The following is a 17,094-nucleotide window of genomic DNA, read 5'->3' as shown; positions in this document are numbered from 1 at the left end:
CACACCATGCACAAAAATAAACTCAAAATGGCTTAAAGAGTTAAACATAAAACAAGACACCATCAAACTCCTTGAGGAGAACATAGGCAAAACATTCTCTGACATCAACCTTGCAAATGTTTTCTTAGGTCGGTCTCCCAAGGCAACAGAAATAAGACAAAAATCAACCAATGTGACCTAATCAAACTTAGAAGCTTTTGAACAGCAAAGGAAACCATGGGGGAAAAAAACCCAAAAAGACAGTCTACGGAATGGGAGAAAATAATTTCAAACTATGCAACTGACAGGGGCTTAATCTCTAAAATATACAAACAACTTCTACAATTCAACAACAAAAAATGAATAACCCAATTGATAAGTGGGAAAATGACCTGAATAGAAATTTTTCCAAAAAAAAAATAAATAAACAGCCAACAGGCACATGAAAAAATGCTCAACATCACTAATTATTAGAGAAATGCAAATCAAGACTACTATGAGGTACCACTTCACCCCAGTCAGGATGTTCAGTGTTAGCTGTTGTCAGTTAAGGGGGGAAAATGTCTGAGAATAAGAGTGGTGACAAGGGTGGGTGTTAGCCCAGCAGCCTGCTTCGTGGTGTGTTGAGGTAATTGTTGAAATTTTTTTCTTTTAGATCATGGACCCTTTTTCAGCCCTTCTAATTTCTACAACCCTTTAAAAAGCTTAGGTCTCTGGCTCATCAGAATTACCCGGAGTGCTTATTAAAACTAAATGATCCCACCCTGGAGATTCTGATTCTCCAGGTCTTGGCTGGGGCCCAAGGTACCTATGTCTTTAGTAAGCGCCCCCGTGCACCTGCAAGTAGGCCACGTTTGGGAAACATTGCTGTGGAAGTAGGAAAAACACACAAAGCCTCAATGTCCTTTAGCAAATATAAAAGACATCTTGTTAAGACTGAAAGAATCTTAAGACTAAAATGAATATAGAGGAAAACCTGCCTTGGTTTATGCTAGACTTTTTTTGGGGAAAATTTGCAGTTTGTTCACCCATTCAGTCACCCCACAGAATAACAGGGTAGCTGCTTGGAGCCTGGCGCAGGCTAGATGCGCATGTCCAGTGGCAGGTGAGCAAGTACAGAAAGTCCTTTCTGCTTGGAATTTATGTTTCATCAAGTGGCGGGTTAATCAAGAACCAAATAATGAAACTCAGTGTGCATTTCTGTGTCCTTAGTCTTTGGGAGGAAAAGTCTGAGGGGCCATGAGGTGCTTTGGCAGAGAGGCAGGTGTCATTTTGAAGGTAGTGCTTCCTGGGAAGGATCAGAATTTACTGGAAATTACCCGTGTGTTGGGTGGGGGGGAGGTGGGAGGCTGAAGCTTTGCATTTTCCTGGGGATGGTGATGAAGTAGGGGAGCGAGAGGTGGATTGTGGGCTGCTTTGGATTTGGGGGCTGCAGAATCACCTGGATGCACTGAAATATGGAATACTAGAAGAGGACCAGAAATGAGGAGGAGAAGAGCATGAACTTGGCTTTGAGTTCTGAGGGGCTTTTGAAATACCTGGTATTTGTTCTGAGACCCAGGCCACCAACCAGCCATGGGCCTGATTCAGCCTCCTTTTTTAACGGTTAGTGGGCAGTAATCAGATGTTCCATTTTCTTCCTTTCTCATCTCTCACTTAGATGTGTTACTGCCCACTGAGAAGGTGGAAAGGGCAGCGGGAGGGAAAGAGAAGGTCAGCCCAGTGGACTGACCAGATGTCAGGACTGGGCGAGGTTTGTCTGTAGGTGTGCTGAGGGCGTGGGGGGCATGTGGAGTTTAGAGCTCATGTGCTGTTAAGCCCTGCTGCCCTACTGCTTCTGCAGCCTGGGACTCAGCAGATTGGATGGGCCACCTCCCGGGATTTGCACCAGATCACGTTTGGGGCTCTAAGAAGGAAATCCACCACCCCTGCCCACCTTGGATGTGGGGGATGGTCTGTCCCCACGGCAGACCTCCGGGTGGCTTCATGTTGTTGGGTCTTCTTGTTTATACATGCTTTTCAGTTTCCTTTTTTTGTGTGTGTGTACAGAAAATGGATGATTTATTATAACCTTGCAGGCCCAAGAAGTCCATGTATTTTCTTCTTAGTAAGGAAAGGAGACTGAAGGTCTTGGCATTGAATGACTCCAATAAGATTGTAAATATCTTGCCTCAATTTGAAACTTAACAAGAGCATTTCATGTTTAGAACAGTGATTTAAGTGATAGTTAATGACAGGTGGTAATGTGGATTTAACACCATGAGAAGAGTAGACTGTACTTAAGTGCTTGGGTAAAGGTCACAACCCCAAACAGGCAGAACCAGGGTTTTCGTTCAGAGTCTCTGCTGGAGGTCTCGTGTTCCCAGCCTGTCCTGTGTCACCTGATTCCTAGAGGCAGGGAATGGCCTTCTTCTCTATGTTCCTAGTGTGTTGCCTGGTGCTTGGTACATGGTGGGATTCAGTGAATATTTACGGAATCATTTACTACCAACTCCCTTGTGTGCTGTTAATAACACAAAAATTAAACAACATGTTCAGGTTCTAAATGAGTTGGAGTTTGGAGTCATGTTTTCTCCTTAAGGAGGAATTAATTCATTTGTTGACAAAATTATAACTTTCCTCTTGGCCAGGAACTCTTTGTTTTGCATACTTACACACACATACCCGTGTATACATATATGTATTATATATATATGCACACTCTATGTATGCTAGAGGTACTGTATTATATAACTGTATATACTATATACAGTAATAATAGTATACATTATTCTATATATTTTTAGTATGTTTTGATGTGAATCAACATTTTAAGTACAGTTGGCAAAACGATATCGAGGCTGTATAAGGATTTTTATTGCACATTCTAGGAAAATTATTATTTTTATTTGTGCTTTGTTCATTTTAAACAGTATCTTTCCTTTTTCTGTAGAACTTTCTGTTACTTGAGGAGACATCACAGCACAACCCTCAGCTGCCATCAGATGGTGAAACGATAGTACAGTTGCAAGATTTCACTGCTGTTTGGGACAAGGTAACAAGTCCTCCATTCCAAGGTGGACAACTGATGACATAGGTTTATTGGAGAATTTTAAGATTTTTAACATGGTGTAAACTGTGACTTGTTCATTTACTGAAAGCATGTTGTAAAAATTCTCAAAATCAGGAGTTCCCATCATGGCTCAGTGGTTAACGAATATGAATGGTATCTATGAGGACACGGGTTCTAATCCCTGGCCTCACTCATTGGGTTTGGGATCTGGCATTGCTATGAGCCTGCGGTGTGAGTCGCAGACGCAGCTCGGATCCCAGATTGCTGTGGCTGTGGTGAAGGCTGGCAGCTGCAGGTCCGATTCGACCCTAAGCCTGGGAACCTCCATTTGCCACAGGAGCGGCCCTGAAAAGATTAAAAAAAAAAAAAGAAAATCTCAACATCAGAAATAAAGTTTGCAACTAATGGAGAATAAGTGTAAAATCAGCCAAAGACATTTAACATGTTGCTCTCTGTCTCATTTTTAAGAGAGCATTCAAAGTATTAGCACATTTTAAACTTCAAGTACATATGTTTGTAATGTTAGAATTTACATGATTAGACAGACAAAATGCTGCAGTGTGGAATGGGCTAACTCACAAGGGCATAACCAGCTGTTAAAGACCAGGGGCTTTGTGGAATCAGTGCACATAGTTTTGCCTTGATGCTCTCAGACCATTTTGTTATCACACACCAAGCGAGGCTGTGATCTGGCAGGGCCCCCTCCTAAGCTGCTGGGTGGTGCTGGCCACTTTGGTGGCAGCCAGGGGCAGGGAGGAGGCAGCAGGAGGCGTGGTCAGCACCAGGGATTCCCAGGTGAAGGTTGCCCTGTGTGGCAAGCTGACAGGTAGAACTGGTGATTTTCCAACACTTGGTTTATTTGTGACGTCCAGGCAAACAGAAGAAAGAGCAGGGGCTGCTCTCAAGGAGTTGTCACTATTGCCCACCCGGTGCTGCCCCTTTACTGACAACCGAAGCCCTCCCCCACCCCCGCCCCTGAGTCACATGGTCCTCTGTGCACATCCTCCTGTATCAGTGTGGATTCTTCAGGAGAACACACACCACAGGAGAGAGATTCCATGCATGGAATTAGAGAAAAAAAAAAAAAATGCGAAACAATGGTGGATGGGGCAACCCAGAGATTAGCAATGGCAGGACGCTCTCCCACCCCCAGGGCTTGAGGGACTCAGGGAGGTGGTTCTTCTGCCAGAGGGTCCTCCTTCTGGAGCAGCCTGCAGCCCGGCTGCTGGAGGAAGTGGGGACCACAGTGCACGTGTCCAGACTCTGTGGATTCATCATGTCTTTCATGCCTATGACTCTGTTGTGCCACCTGCATCGTGTTCACCTGCTTCTGATGTGGTGCCTTTCGTCCCCACCAATGAACAGTTGTGTGTTCCCAGATGCATACAACCACAGCCCTGCACCTTCTGCACCTGCAAACTCACACGAAGTGCCTCCCCTGACCTGACAGTCCCTCCTGCCTTAACATGCTGGACCTCCCTCCTGCCTGGTATTTCTCATCGTGGTGCACTTGCAGCTCTGATGGAAAGTGCCATTAAATTTCCACTGTAAAGGCCACTCTGTGTGAATGCTAACACGTACTTTGTATGACCCATTACCAGACTGCTTGTGTACAGAACTCTGCAGCATTTTTATTTTTTTTTATTTTATTTATTTTATTTTTTTTTTTGTCTTTTGTCTTTTTTGTTGTTGTTGTTGTTGTTGTTGTTGCTATTTCTTGGGCCGCTCCCGCGGCATATGGAGGTTCCCAGGCTAGGGGTTGAATCGGAGCTGTAGCCACCGGCCCACGCCAGAGCCACAGCAACGCGGGATCCAAGCCGCGTCTGCGACCTACACCACAGCTCACGGCAACGCCGGATCGTTAACCCACTGAGCAAGGGCAGGGACCGAACCCGCAACCTCGTGGTTCCTAGTCGGATTCGTTAACCACTGCGCCACTACGGGAACTCCTCTGCAGCATTTTTAAATGAGTTATTTTGTTCTTTTTTCAAGAAGTTAATAACATGTCCCCCCTCAGATCTGTACACCCTGCATTGTAGCACTGAACACCCTATTCTGTTGTCCTGGCTTTTCCTGTGGAAGACGGTGTCCCATGCTGGGGTCATTAGTAATCAGGGACTGTCAGGTTAGGTCATTGGTGAGAGACCCTAGGAGGGGGAGGGGCACAGACCTTGGGGGTTTTGGGGAGAAGCTGAGTCTGAATGAAGCACATGCTGGTTGGGAGGCAGGAGATAGACAAGAGCTCTCTAACCTGCCCTGCTAGACAGCCAGGTGGGCAGGTGGGGGAAGGTCTCAGGGACCCAGGTCTCATTCATGAAATGATGGGACTTGGTCTCAATCTTTGAGCTTCAAAATAAATTGTCCTTGGGGCAGGGGTTTCAGACCATGTCTGGCCTAGACTGGGGACCCAGCCGATGATCCTTGTTGACTCAGGGTCTCCTGAGCCTGGATACCCAGAAGGGGGGGCATCCAGCATCCCTGAGCTGTTCAGTGCTGCCCCCTTCTGGTCATGCCAGAGCAGTGCCCGATCATGAAGCCTGAACAGGAAGGAAACTTGGGTCTGGTCCTGACAGACTGTGAGGTGGAGGGAACAGGAGGCTCATGTTTGTATGTGGCTCATTATTCTGTAGTCATAACTGAGTGAGAAGTAGTGAAATATGACCCCTACATGTCAGACAAGAAGAAAGGAGTGGATACATTATAAATCAACTATACTTAAATTAAAAACCAAAAAAGAAAGGAGTGGATAAGCTTGAAAATGTTTCTCATGTATTAAAATCTAGCTTCTTGTGGATAGATTTGAAATTCCTTTAAACTCCGTGGCTGGTTTTTTGGATGATGAAAAATAATTATCTTTTTTTTAGTATGTGAATATTTGATAATCAGTTCAGTTCTTTCTACAGAAAATTTTCATTTTGAAGTTATTCAGACTTTTTTTAAATCCAGTCTCTGTGCTTTTGGGCATTTTACTTAATCACTCGTAACCACTCTTTTTTTATTTTAAACATTAACAGTTATTGACAATTTCCTTAACCCTTAGGCTCTGTAAGGACTCACACACACCCTAAGTCTCTCAGGACCACAGCCTGTGATCCTCTCCTTGGATTGGGTGCCTTTGCACATACCTTCATGGTGTTCGTTTGTTTGTTTACAGTAGAAGTACTTTGTTGCCCCTGTTTAGCCAGGACAGGTAGTGCATGTAATACATATAAAATTGAAGATTTATCGCTGTGCCCCTCGATGTCATAATCCGTTTCTTTATTCCCCATTTTTTGTTGTTTTTGTTAAATAAGAATGCTTGTGACTTTAGCTTTGACCATTATTTGTAAAAGTTAATTTACTACCAAGAGTGACATTATCATCTAAAGGGCTCCTTTGCTTGCTGAGCATTACTGAGGTTCTTTATCAAATGAAAATGGAGAGATCAGTGGCGATTTCAAATTATTTACTAGTAAAGGGCCAGGCATGCCATGTACTTATGCTGCCCCCTTGTGGAGATTAACGAGACAGACCGTTCCATTCTAATACCAAGGGGCATAATGAACATTTCTATAAATGATTAGCTCCCCCCACACTGAATATTGTATTAAGCACGTTGTTTTAATAAGTTAGTGTGCCTTATGCAGGTTTCACGTCAAGCAGGTGCCTCGTCATTTCAACTACTTAAATTCTGTGGGTGTCCAGAGCTGTGTCCCTGTGGAAATCTGGTAAAAGAAGGATTCTTTTTAAAGGCACCTAAGCGGCTTCAAACCTTTAGAGAGAAGTGATTGGATGAAAAGACCTCCAGGACAGTATCTTAGGGGCTCCATTAGCATATCAGTGACTATTATGTTTTATTTTTCCATATTCTTAAGAAGTTTGTCTTACTTTATTGAAATTTTCACATTTTTGTAAACTTTCATTTGTAGGCATCCAAAACTCCGACTCTCCAAGGCCTTTCCTTTACTGTGAGACCCAGGGAACTGTTAGCTGTGGTTGGACCTGTGGGAGCAGGAAAGGTAAGTTATGATGCTTCAGGCAGCTTGATGCAACGATGCAGCCTTTATTAAACTCTAAGTATTCAATCCAAAGCTGTGCGGAAAACACCCAGTTTGAATTGGGTGTATGTAGAATAGCATTTCTCTAAGTGTGATCCGTGGGACATTTGTTTTGCAAGGTTTCATGGCAAAATAAACTTGGACAAACACACACTGTGTTTTCCTTCTTGGTACTTCCAGTCGCACAGCTGGAACTGCTTGTTGGGAATCTGCATGTCCCAGTGAAGGAAATGATTTATGTGACAGCTGTTCAGGACAGACTGAGACATGGGGACTTCTTGTCACGGTGGCCCCTCCAGGAACTCAGGAGGCTGTCAAGGCTGTTTGGGAAGCTTTGAGCATCTCCTCCTGTGACTAGACTTGGTCCTGTCAGTCAGTCATGTGTGAATGTGAATGTGCAGCCACGGGCTGGAGCCAGAGACACAGACGTGAGCAAGACCCCGCCCCCCTGCCCTCCAGAGGCAGCCAGGTTCCGGGGTGACACAGAGACGCAGGCAGGTTATTTCAGCCCCGTGTGGCGAGCGCCTTGGTGGTGTGGACACAGGCACGTCCCCTGTGCGTGTAGAAGATGTGGAGTTCGTGCACGTGCACTGGTGTCCTGTGTCTGTGCAACAGAATACAGACCCCTGAGCGTGGGCTGTGTCCATGCAGGGGTCACCGTTTCCTCTGGGAAGGGTTTTTGCTCCTCGGAAGCAGCTCACTGCAGAGTTCTTTTTCTTCTTTTTCTTCTTTTTTTTTCCCCCTTTTTGGCCACCCCATGGCATATGAAGTTCCCAAGCCAGGGGTCAGATCTGAGCTGCAGTTGTGAGCTACTCCACAGCTGCAGCAATGCCAGATCCTTAACCCACTGTGCCCAGAGATGTGTCACCCTGATCCCCTTGTGCCACAGCGGGAACTCCCAGAGTTCTTTGAAATAATCATCTTGGGATATATTCTTCATTTAGCTTTTGAAGAACAAGTGCTTGTCAAGTAAAGGATACCCAAGCAAGTTCCCTTGTGGTGCAGGGGGTTAAGGATCTCAGGTTGCTGCAGCTGTGACATAGGCTGCACCTGTGGCGTGGGTTCGATCTCTGGCCTGGGAACTTCCATATGCTGCTGGTGTGGTCAAAAAAATAAAAAATTCAAAAGGATCATCAGATGCAGGAACAATTGCATGAAGCACACATCCTGCTGGGCTCTCTGCTAGTTAGGAGGGTTAAGCATTCTTTCCATTTTTTTTTTGTCTTTTTGTCTTTTTGCCATTTCTTGGGCTGTTCCTACGGCATATGGAGGTTCTCAGGCTAGGGGTCCAATCGGAGCTGTAGCTGCCAGCCTACACCAGAGCCACAGCAACGCAGGATCCGAGCCACGTTTGCGACCTACACCTCAGCTCATGGCTACGCAGGATCGTTAACCCACTGAGCAAGGGCATGGATCGAACCCGAAACCTCATGGTTCCTAGTCGGATTCGTTAACCACTGAGCCACGACGGGAACTCTGTGTTAAGCATTCTTAATCAGTGTTTGCTGACTATAGCACTTCATTTGGGGTAAACTCTTGGGCAAAGTAGATTATTTGAGCATTTTATTAATATTCCTTTTCAGTCATTACTTTACATTGGCTAGTAGTATTATTTTCAGTTTTTTTTTTTTTTTGCATCTGCCAGTACTGTACTTTATCCTACTCTGAATGAAAGGGTTCTATTGTTTATCAAGCGCCCAGGGCAGGGAAGCTGTGCTGCGGTGCCTGTTCTGTCCTGGGTGCTGCCTGCTCACAGGTGTGTTTGCATCTGTTTCAGTCGTCACTGTTGAGTGCGGTGCTGGGGGAGCTGCCCCCGAGTCAGGGGCAGGTCACCGTGCGTGGGAGGATCGCGTATGTTCCTCAGCAGCCCTGGCTGTTTCCAGGAACCGTGAGGAGTAATATTTTATTTGGGAAGAAATATGAAAAAGACCGATATGAAAAAGTACTAAAGGCTTGTGCTCTGGAAGAGGTGAGTAATGACTTCTGAGTTGCATGTACTCAGATTTCAAATAATAATACTGCTAATTTAAACCGTTAAGGTTTGTTGATAGTTTTTATTTTTTTATTGAAAGAGCTTTGATTGTGGCTTAATATTTTAAGCTGGTCCTCTGAATACATATGCAGGCATATACGCTGCTGTTTTCATCCTGATGGGATAACAACACTCACAAAATGCCTTTTTTTTGGGGGGGGGGTTGTTTTAATTTGTGAAGTTTCAACCTCATCGTTCCTAGTCGGATTCGTTAACCATTGAGCCACGATGGGAACTCCTCCATAGTTTTCTACAGAGCCATGCTGCCTCATAGTTGAGGAAGTTTATAAGAGAGAACTTTTTAAAAAATGGGTGATTGATGAAAGTAGAAGGTGGGATGTGATATAAACAGATCTCAGGCATTTCCTCTTTACCTGAAGTCCAGCTCCTGATGCTCATATTGGACTCCAGGCCAGTGTGTGGCTGTTTCTTTCCACGACCTTGTCTTTCTGGTGAAGCTCAGTGCTTTCTTACCCACATTTGCGCATCTCTGGAGAGGAGCAGGTGCTGGGACAATGGCTGCCATTCAGGGCGATGCTTTGCTGCAGCCACTCGGGGTGATTGGACCAATAATGTGGGCGGGGATCTGGGGCTGCACCCACCCCTTGGCATCTGTGCTGAGCAGACTGTGGTGGGAGGGGCCCTGCAGGACTGGGCTGCATGTGATTCTTCTGTACTGATGTGACGTTTGTAAACGTGGACTCCTCTCCCGTTCTGCTGCAGGGTGGGGACCTAGAGTCTGGGCCCCTCATGCCCATTTGGTCCTTGGCAGGAAGGGAGGCTCAGGGCGGGTAAGTAGCAGAGAGCAGCATCCTGGGCCTGTCACCTGTCCACTGTCCCTTTGCACACGTGCTGTTATCTGCCTGGGCCTCTGCTGCAGCAAAACAGGACATTGGGTCAGAGGTTTCCAAGAGGTTTTGCTGCTGCTCTGAAATGTCATCTGTGACTCTGATTAGTGAGGGGTCAGCAAGGTCTTTAAGACACCTGGGAACCAGGTAATGAGTTAAGAGACCTCTGCTTTTCTCTTTTGGAATCTGTGTGTCAGTGAATGAACTTAAAATGGCCACAAATAATCCTGGAATCCTGGAGTTCTTTTGGAATCTGTGTGTCAGTGAATGAACTTAAAATGGCCACGAATAATCCTGGAATCCTGGAGTTATTTTGGCCTTGTAGATACAGAGACGGCGTGTGTAGTAGAAAAGCCTTGGCCTTTGGAGAGAAACAGTCCTGGGTTGGATCCTATTCTAAGTGTTTATCTCAGTTTCCTTCCTTATTAAATGCAGGAGGTGTGGGATTGTTGTAAAGGCTTCAGGCGATGCCTGTGAAATGCAAACATGCCAGGTTTTCCATAAAAACTTGGTAGCTATTGTTACTATTCTAGCCCTTTTCCCTACATCCATTCATCTATACATACATATAAATACAAAGGTTTCTCCTGACAGTTCTCCCTACCCTCACCTCCCCCAAATCCTGGAGGAAAGAACAGGGGGAAAAAAAGCAACAGTTCTTATATTACATATGTTAATAAAAAACAGATTATTATACTATCCCTAATTGAACTAAACGTATAAGTTCATTGAGCAGAAAACTTTTCTGTAATAAAATAGAAGGATATGTAAACACATTTGGCAGCATCGTTCAGGCTGATGATGGAAACTCCAAGGCCTGGGAGTCAGACTGATCTCCAAGAGACAGGAGTGAGTGATGCTTGAAGAGAGATTCCCTGCTCAGGAATTGAACCTGGGCAGCCTGGGGAAAACCAGGAGCAGCTAGAGGTTAGAGGTTAAGAGCAGAGTTGCCCTGATTCTTGTCCCCAAGGAGATTTCAAGGAGGCAAAGACTGTAAAAACAGGCACAAAGTTTATTATTACAAGCACAGTGCATGTGGGAGAGCCCACAGGGAAACAGTTTAGAAGCCGAATAGCCCACTCAGGAGTGTGACGCCCCGCCCGTGGGGAGCGTGCCAATGCAGTGATTTCCATCACTTCCACGGGGCAGTCTTCAGGGTCTTTGATTTCCTTTGGCCGATTATCTTATTGAACTTTCATCTCATATTAATCACATCTCTGGCAACTGAGACATATTCTCAGATTGCCTTGACAATCATGGGATAGTAAGTTTATTGATCCTTCTGGGTCTAGGTCTAGAAACTGTCAAGTCTTGAGTTACTTTAGTATTGCTTTCACTTTAAATATTGTTTTTAATCACCGCTTGGGCAGCATACTGTAAAAAAGCAAAAGGCTATGAACTGACACGAGCTTGGTTCATGTTCCAATTGTTCCATTTGACAGCTGACCGTCCTGTTGCAGGAAGCGGACCCCCTTCCAGGGCCCAGGAGTGGGCTCCTAATGCTCAGAAGTGAATGTCTGAGGAGACACATGTGCTGACAGAGCAAGACATTTTATTGGGAAGGGGCTCCTGGGCGGAGAGCAGGAGGCTAAGGGAACCCAGGAGAACAGCTCTGCCACGTGGCTCACAGCTTCAGGGTTTATGGACATGGGGTTAATGTCCGGTTGTCTCTGGCCAGTCATCCTGCTCGGCCCAAACTTGGTCTGACTCAGGGTCCTTCTTGGTGGAGGGTATCTCTTAGCCAAGGTGGATTCCAGCACCAAGGATTCTGGGAGGTTTATCAGCCCCTCCCAAATTCTCCTGGTGAGTCAGGGCAGCATTGTGTTCCTTATCAGGCCTCCTGTTATAAGACAACTCAATACAAACGTCAAAAAAAAAAAAAAAAAAAAGCAGAACAGTTTGCAAGAGCTATTAACAGTGAAACAGAGGCCGAGTAAACAATGTATGTGTGTGTGTGTGTGTGTGTGTGTGTGTGTGAAGCTGGGAATCTATCTTAAAATGGCTTATTTTTTCTCATGAAAATGAGAAGCAAGAGATGGTATTAATTTCTGAGCTCAACAAAGAAAGAAGGTGAAATAAATGATGGATTTTCACAAGAGTAATTGCTGCCTTTCAGTTTGATGCCCCCTGTTAAAGCTTAGAGTTTACAGTCAACCCATGCGTGGCTGCATGTCTTTGTGGCTGTCAGGGAGGGTTATGATGGGACAGTTTCTCTCTTCTTGTGGTCTTGTGATGTGCATGTTATGATTCCCCCTGTGACTGGGGTCCCACTATGGTTCGTTGAGAAAATAAGCATCCAGTGACCAGTGCAAGTTACAGTCAGTTCCTGTCCATTTTCCTTTTATGGAGGCTGATGACAGACTGCTTTTGATTCTCACAGCATCCTTGAGTTCAGTGATGCTGGTTTCTGCAGCACTTTGTGTAGAAGAGGAAAATGAGACTTTTCTTTAGGGAGAGCAAAGGACGTGTTTATCCTGGAGTCCCCAGTGTGTCACTTCCTTTCTCCCAACATTTGCTAAAGTACAGACAGAGAAATGAGGGCTCCATCTGCAGAAAGGTCCTGCTGTGCATCCTAGGTTGATGCCTGCGGGGCTTAGTGGATAACAAACTCCCCCCAAACTCTGCTTGTCTGTACCAGTTGATTTTTTTTTTTTTAATCTTTTTAGGGCTGCACACATGGCATATAGAAGTTTCCAGGCTAGGGGTAGAATCAGAGCTGTAGCTGCCAGCCTACTTCACAGCCATGGCAACGCTGGATCCTTAACCCACTTACTGAAGTTACTGATTGAACCCATGTCCCATGGATACTAGCTGGGTTCGTTCACTGCTGAGCCATGGTGGGAACTTCTGTACCAGGTGATAACTACAGGCCCTCAAAGGTTACTAATATGATACTGTGTAACTTCAACCGATTGTTAACTTGTCTTTTGGGGGTGTTCTTCTCATCTTTTCTTTTTTTTCTCCTGGGTACTCTGATTGGTCTATTTACTTCTTCAATAATAGTCAAATATAACTTTTGATAGATTCTCAGATCCTTGAGTCAAAACTTCATATCCTTCTGAGTTCCCTGGTGGCCTAGTTGTTAAATATTATTCTTTGTCATTGCTGTGGCTCAGCTTCATTCCTGGCCCAGGAACTTCTGCGTGCTTTGGGTAGGGGAAAAAGAAACACAACTTCCCATCCTTCTCAGTCTTGAGTTCTTCCTGCTCCCACAGACCAGCACCTACTTAGTCCAGCTGATCTGCTCAGTGTCCTTCAAACAGACTTTGTCTTTCCCTCTTGTTTTTCCTGCCCAGCCTGATCCTTCTGCCTGCCCACATTTCTTTTCTTCTTCTTCTTCTTCTTCTTTTTTTTTTTTTTTTTAGGGCCACACACACGGCATATGGAAATTCCCAGGCTAGGGGTTGAATCGGAGATGCAGCTACCAGTCCATACCTCAGGCACAGCAATTCAGGGTCCAGGCTACATAAGCAACCTACACCAGGGCTCACGGCAATGCTGGATCCTTAACCACTGAGCAAGGCCAGGGATTGAACCTGTGTCCTCTTGAATACCAGTCAGATTTGTTTCCATGGAGCCACAACGAGAACTTCCCCCATTTCTTGTACAGAGCTTGTCTGTCACTCTGTCACTTGGCTTCAGTATCACTGTGAAGACACGGGTCAGGTGTTGTCCCTTCTCTGAAAGTGGGAAGCTGAGACCGAGTCAGCAAAATGGCCAGTTTAAGCCACACTCATTCCCTGATAAAGTAAACCTATGCCTTCACCAGCCTGTGCCACCAGCCCTCACACTGGTGCCTCTAGCACAGACCTTCACACTTGCACATCCAGCTGCACGGTGATGTTACCTAGAGGTCATCACAGCTTGTCCACAACCAGAGTCTCCCAAACATGCATCCACCGTCTTCCCCAGCTCAGTAAGTGGGACCTCATCCTTCCCCTTCCTCACCCACACAGCACAGGCCTCCTCTTCTCCTGCAACCCACACCCGCCCGTCAGCAGGTCTCACAGATGCCACCTTCAAGATGTGTCTGGAGTGTGACGCCATCTCTCCACTCCTCAAAGAGGCAGGACTGGTTCCTTTAACCCCTCAGGCCATGTCATCCTCCCCACCCCCCCTTTCCTGGGCATGACACCAGGGCTCCTTCTGCTCTGTCTGCCCTCACTCCCCTCAGGTGTGCTTGGCTCCAGCTCTCCTGGTCCTTGCTTGTCTTAGAAAACCTTGGGCGTCTGCCCCATGGCCTTTGCGCTGGCTCCTTCCTGTGTGTGGATCACCCTCTCCAGGTCTGGGGAGCCCCCTCCACCCTCTGAGATCTGCTCAAACCCTTTGTGAGCTGAGCCCTTCCTGACCCCAGTGTAGGCACACTCTCCCCCCTTTCCTCTCTGTCCCCCAAGCCCGCCTCCTTTTTCTCCTGGTGCTTAGTGCTTGTACTCGTGTTAATTTTCCATGTTGTCCATCTCCCGCCATGGAGGAAACTCCAGGGAATTAGTTTCCTCATGGCTGAATTCACTGTGCCCAGAACAATGTCTGACATATAGTCAGTTCTCAATGAATATCTATTAAAATCGTCAAATGCATAAATGGTGTGAAAATCTATAGAATGAAAACAAAACAAACAGAATACTTTTTTTAATGTTCAAGGTTACAGTTTAGTCAGTACGAAATATACACGATCAATTACTTGTATGAAGGATTGATGCTAAAAGTTTAGGATGACAGGAGAACACATTTTAAACCTTGTCCTTTTCCCCTTTTCTATCTCTGTGTGGGATTTGTAGCTTTTGGAGGCTGGGGATCAAACTGTGGTTGGAGACGGTGGAACCCCGCTGAACCGAGGGCAGAAAGTCCGCATCAGCCTTGCAAGGTAAAGGACGTTTCCGCAGCCTCCTGCCCCCGCCTCCTCCACTGCCTCTAGCGGGGGAGCGGCGGGGGAGGGGGGGTGCTGAGCGTGCGGACCCCTCCCCGGGTGGGCGCAGTGGGAAGCAGAGGCCCGGCCCTTTTCCTGGGCTCTGGGAAGGAACCCAGAGATGCTGGATGTTGTCAGGATCCAGAGATGGAATCCAGGAGCGGGAAGGGTCCTTCTCCTGACGTCTCTCTACGTTTTCTAGAGCGGTGTATCAGGATGCGGACATCTACCTCCTGGACGACCCGCTCAGCGCCGTCGATGAAGGAGTCAGCAGGCACTTGTTTGAACAGTGAGTTTGCTCTTGTGTCCTGTCATTTCTGCTGCTTCCAGCATCCCTGCAGGTCCAGGGAAGGGAGCTCAGGAAAGTCTCTGTGCTTCCAGAGACTCGGCTCCTTCCGCCCCAATGTCCCTCTCCCCTCCCCACCTCCATATAAGACCCATCGCAGAGAAGTTGTGCAGAAGGATGAGGTCAGGATGGAAAGTGCAGAAGGGGCTTCCAGTGTGTGGAGGCCAGTGGAGTGGGTGCTTTAGGGAGTGAGGAGCAGATGGCAGGTGCCCCTGCTCCTTGCAGCTGAAAACCAGACCCTGTGGACAGATCCCAAGCCCAGGAATAAGAGGGGTGCTGTACAGAGAGTGGGGGTCGGGAGCCTGGTGCTTGGCTGCCAGTTCTTCTCCTCCATCATTTGTTGTTTGTTTGTTTTTTTTTTTTGGGGGGGGGCGTCTCCTCTATCTTTTGTTGAAGGCCCATTAGAAGTGTTCAGCACTGACATAGGGCTTCCAGGGAAAGACCCTATTGGTTTGTGCTTAGTGTTATGTAGGTTTAGAAATACTTAGTAAAGTCTATGATTTGAGAATGATTTATTCCATATCAGAGTATGACCTCAGTTCTTTGAGCCTGCTTCACAGATACTCACTAGAATTAATACTTGACCTGCAGTGCAGGGTTACCTTGAATTTGAAACTAAATATCTAGATTCTAGCTGAAATCTAAGTCTTATTTCATGTTTCTGGAATTGTTGTCAGTGATTCTTGTTTGGCCACCAAACCCCTGAAACTGAACAACTTTGATGTCTTTCTGTGTATAACGTGCCCTAACACATGCGGATTCATGCCTCGGGTGGCGTCTAGACTGGCCTTTTTGAAAGCTTCAGGGACTTACTTTGCTAAAATACCCACATTTACCCCATGGGTAGTTACCTTGCCGTTGTTCACTTTGTTAAAGTCAACAAGCCCTTCAGCTGCACTTATTAAAGCCCTACTGTGTGCACTGAAGTCGATGCCCTTATAGATGTTATTGCACAAAAGGCCTTAGTTCCCACAGGAGGGCAGTGAGCCAGGAGAGGGGGAGGAGCTGCACAGGGCAGAGTGAGGGAGACTGAGACGCTCAGCCCTCCTTCCTGCCTCTCAGGAATCTGTGTCCCCTCGGAGCTCGTTCAGACAGATGCCCAGGGAACTGTCGGCAGACTCAAGGTGTCGGGGTTTCCATACAGGACAGTGAGTGCTGAGTGGAGGCCCACGTGGGCAGCGGGAGGTTTCAGCTTAAGCTGGAAAGTTCCCTGTGCACTGGGCATGTCGGGAAGGGCCCCCACCCCCGCTCCTGCAGGCTGGGCAGGGTTTATAGGGGCTGAGAAGAGGGTTGAATTCCTTTTGCTGAAGGAACAGTAGAAGCCAAGGTGTGGAGGGAGGAGGAAGCAAGGCCGTGAGGAACAGCAGGCATGTCCTTGCCTGGAGGATGCGGGTTACTGGGCAGAGAGAAAGGCATTTGGAAATTCTTGCGAGCTTATGTGTCTGAAGCAAAGTCCTTGAGTGACACCCCACCTTGTTTTGGGGATGTTGGGGCAGGACATGGCTTAAGTCTTTGCCCCAAGGGGTGAGGGGGGAAGGGCGGGGAAATGACCAGTTTAGGGCGAATTGATTTCAGGTTGGCTCATCAGTTACCACGGAAACCAGCAAAAGGGCACACCCCTCACTGCCCCTTGATAAGCATAGTGGGAAGTTCTATTCCACAGCTAGAACAGTCACTACTTGGGCCCTGGGGCAAGTTTGTAGGAAGGTCAGTGAGTGAGTGAGTGAGTGAGTAGGGTGTGGGTGAAGCAGGCGCTGGTGGAGCAGGGGATGTGCAGAGAGCAAGAGGACAGCCATCCTGCTGACCTGACCAGACGGGGGTCTTGGCTGCAGAGAAGTGGGGTGTCTTTTATGCTGTTGGATGATTTCCACTGTGATTCGGGCCATTTGGATTC

At 46.7% G+C, this 17,094-nt stretch overlaps 1 protein-coding gene across 1 annotated transcript in view; it reads left to right on the top strand.

Moving 5' to 3' along the window:
* The window catches only part of LOC125113258 (ATP-binding cassette sub-family C member 4-like), a 125,009-nt gene that overhangs the window by 28,405 nt on the left and 79,510 nt on the right, over positions 1-17,094 (top strand). The window contains exons 9-14 of the mRNA XM_047755822.1: positions 2,912-3,013; positions 6,940-7,029; positions 8,846-9,037; positions 10,867-10,875; positions 14,727-14,812; positions 15,057-15,143. Coding sequence (XP_047611778.1) covers positions 2,912-3,013; positions 6,940-7,029; positions 8,846-9,037; positions 10,867-10,875; positions 14,727-14,812; positions 15,057-15,143 — 566 coding nt within the window. The remainder of the gene's footprint in view (positions 1-2,911; positions 3,014-6,939; positions 7,030-8,845; positions 9,038-10,866; positions 10,876-14,726; positions 14,813-15,056; positions 15,144-17,094) is intronic.

Source organism: Phacochoerus africanus, chromosome 13 (assembly GCF_016906955.1).
Source record: "Phacochoerus africanus isolate WHEZ1 chromosome 13, ROS_Pafr_v1, whole genome shotgun sequence".
NCBI lineage: Eukaryota > Metazoa > Chordata > Mammalia > Artiodactyla > Suidae > Phacochoerus > Phacochoerus africanus.
This window is presented reverse-complemented; position numbering and strand designations above follow the sequence as displayed.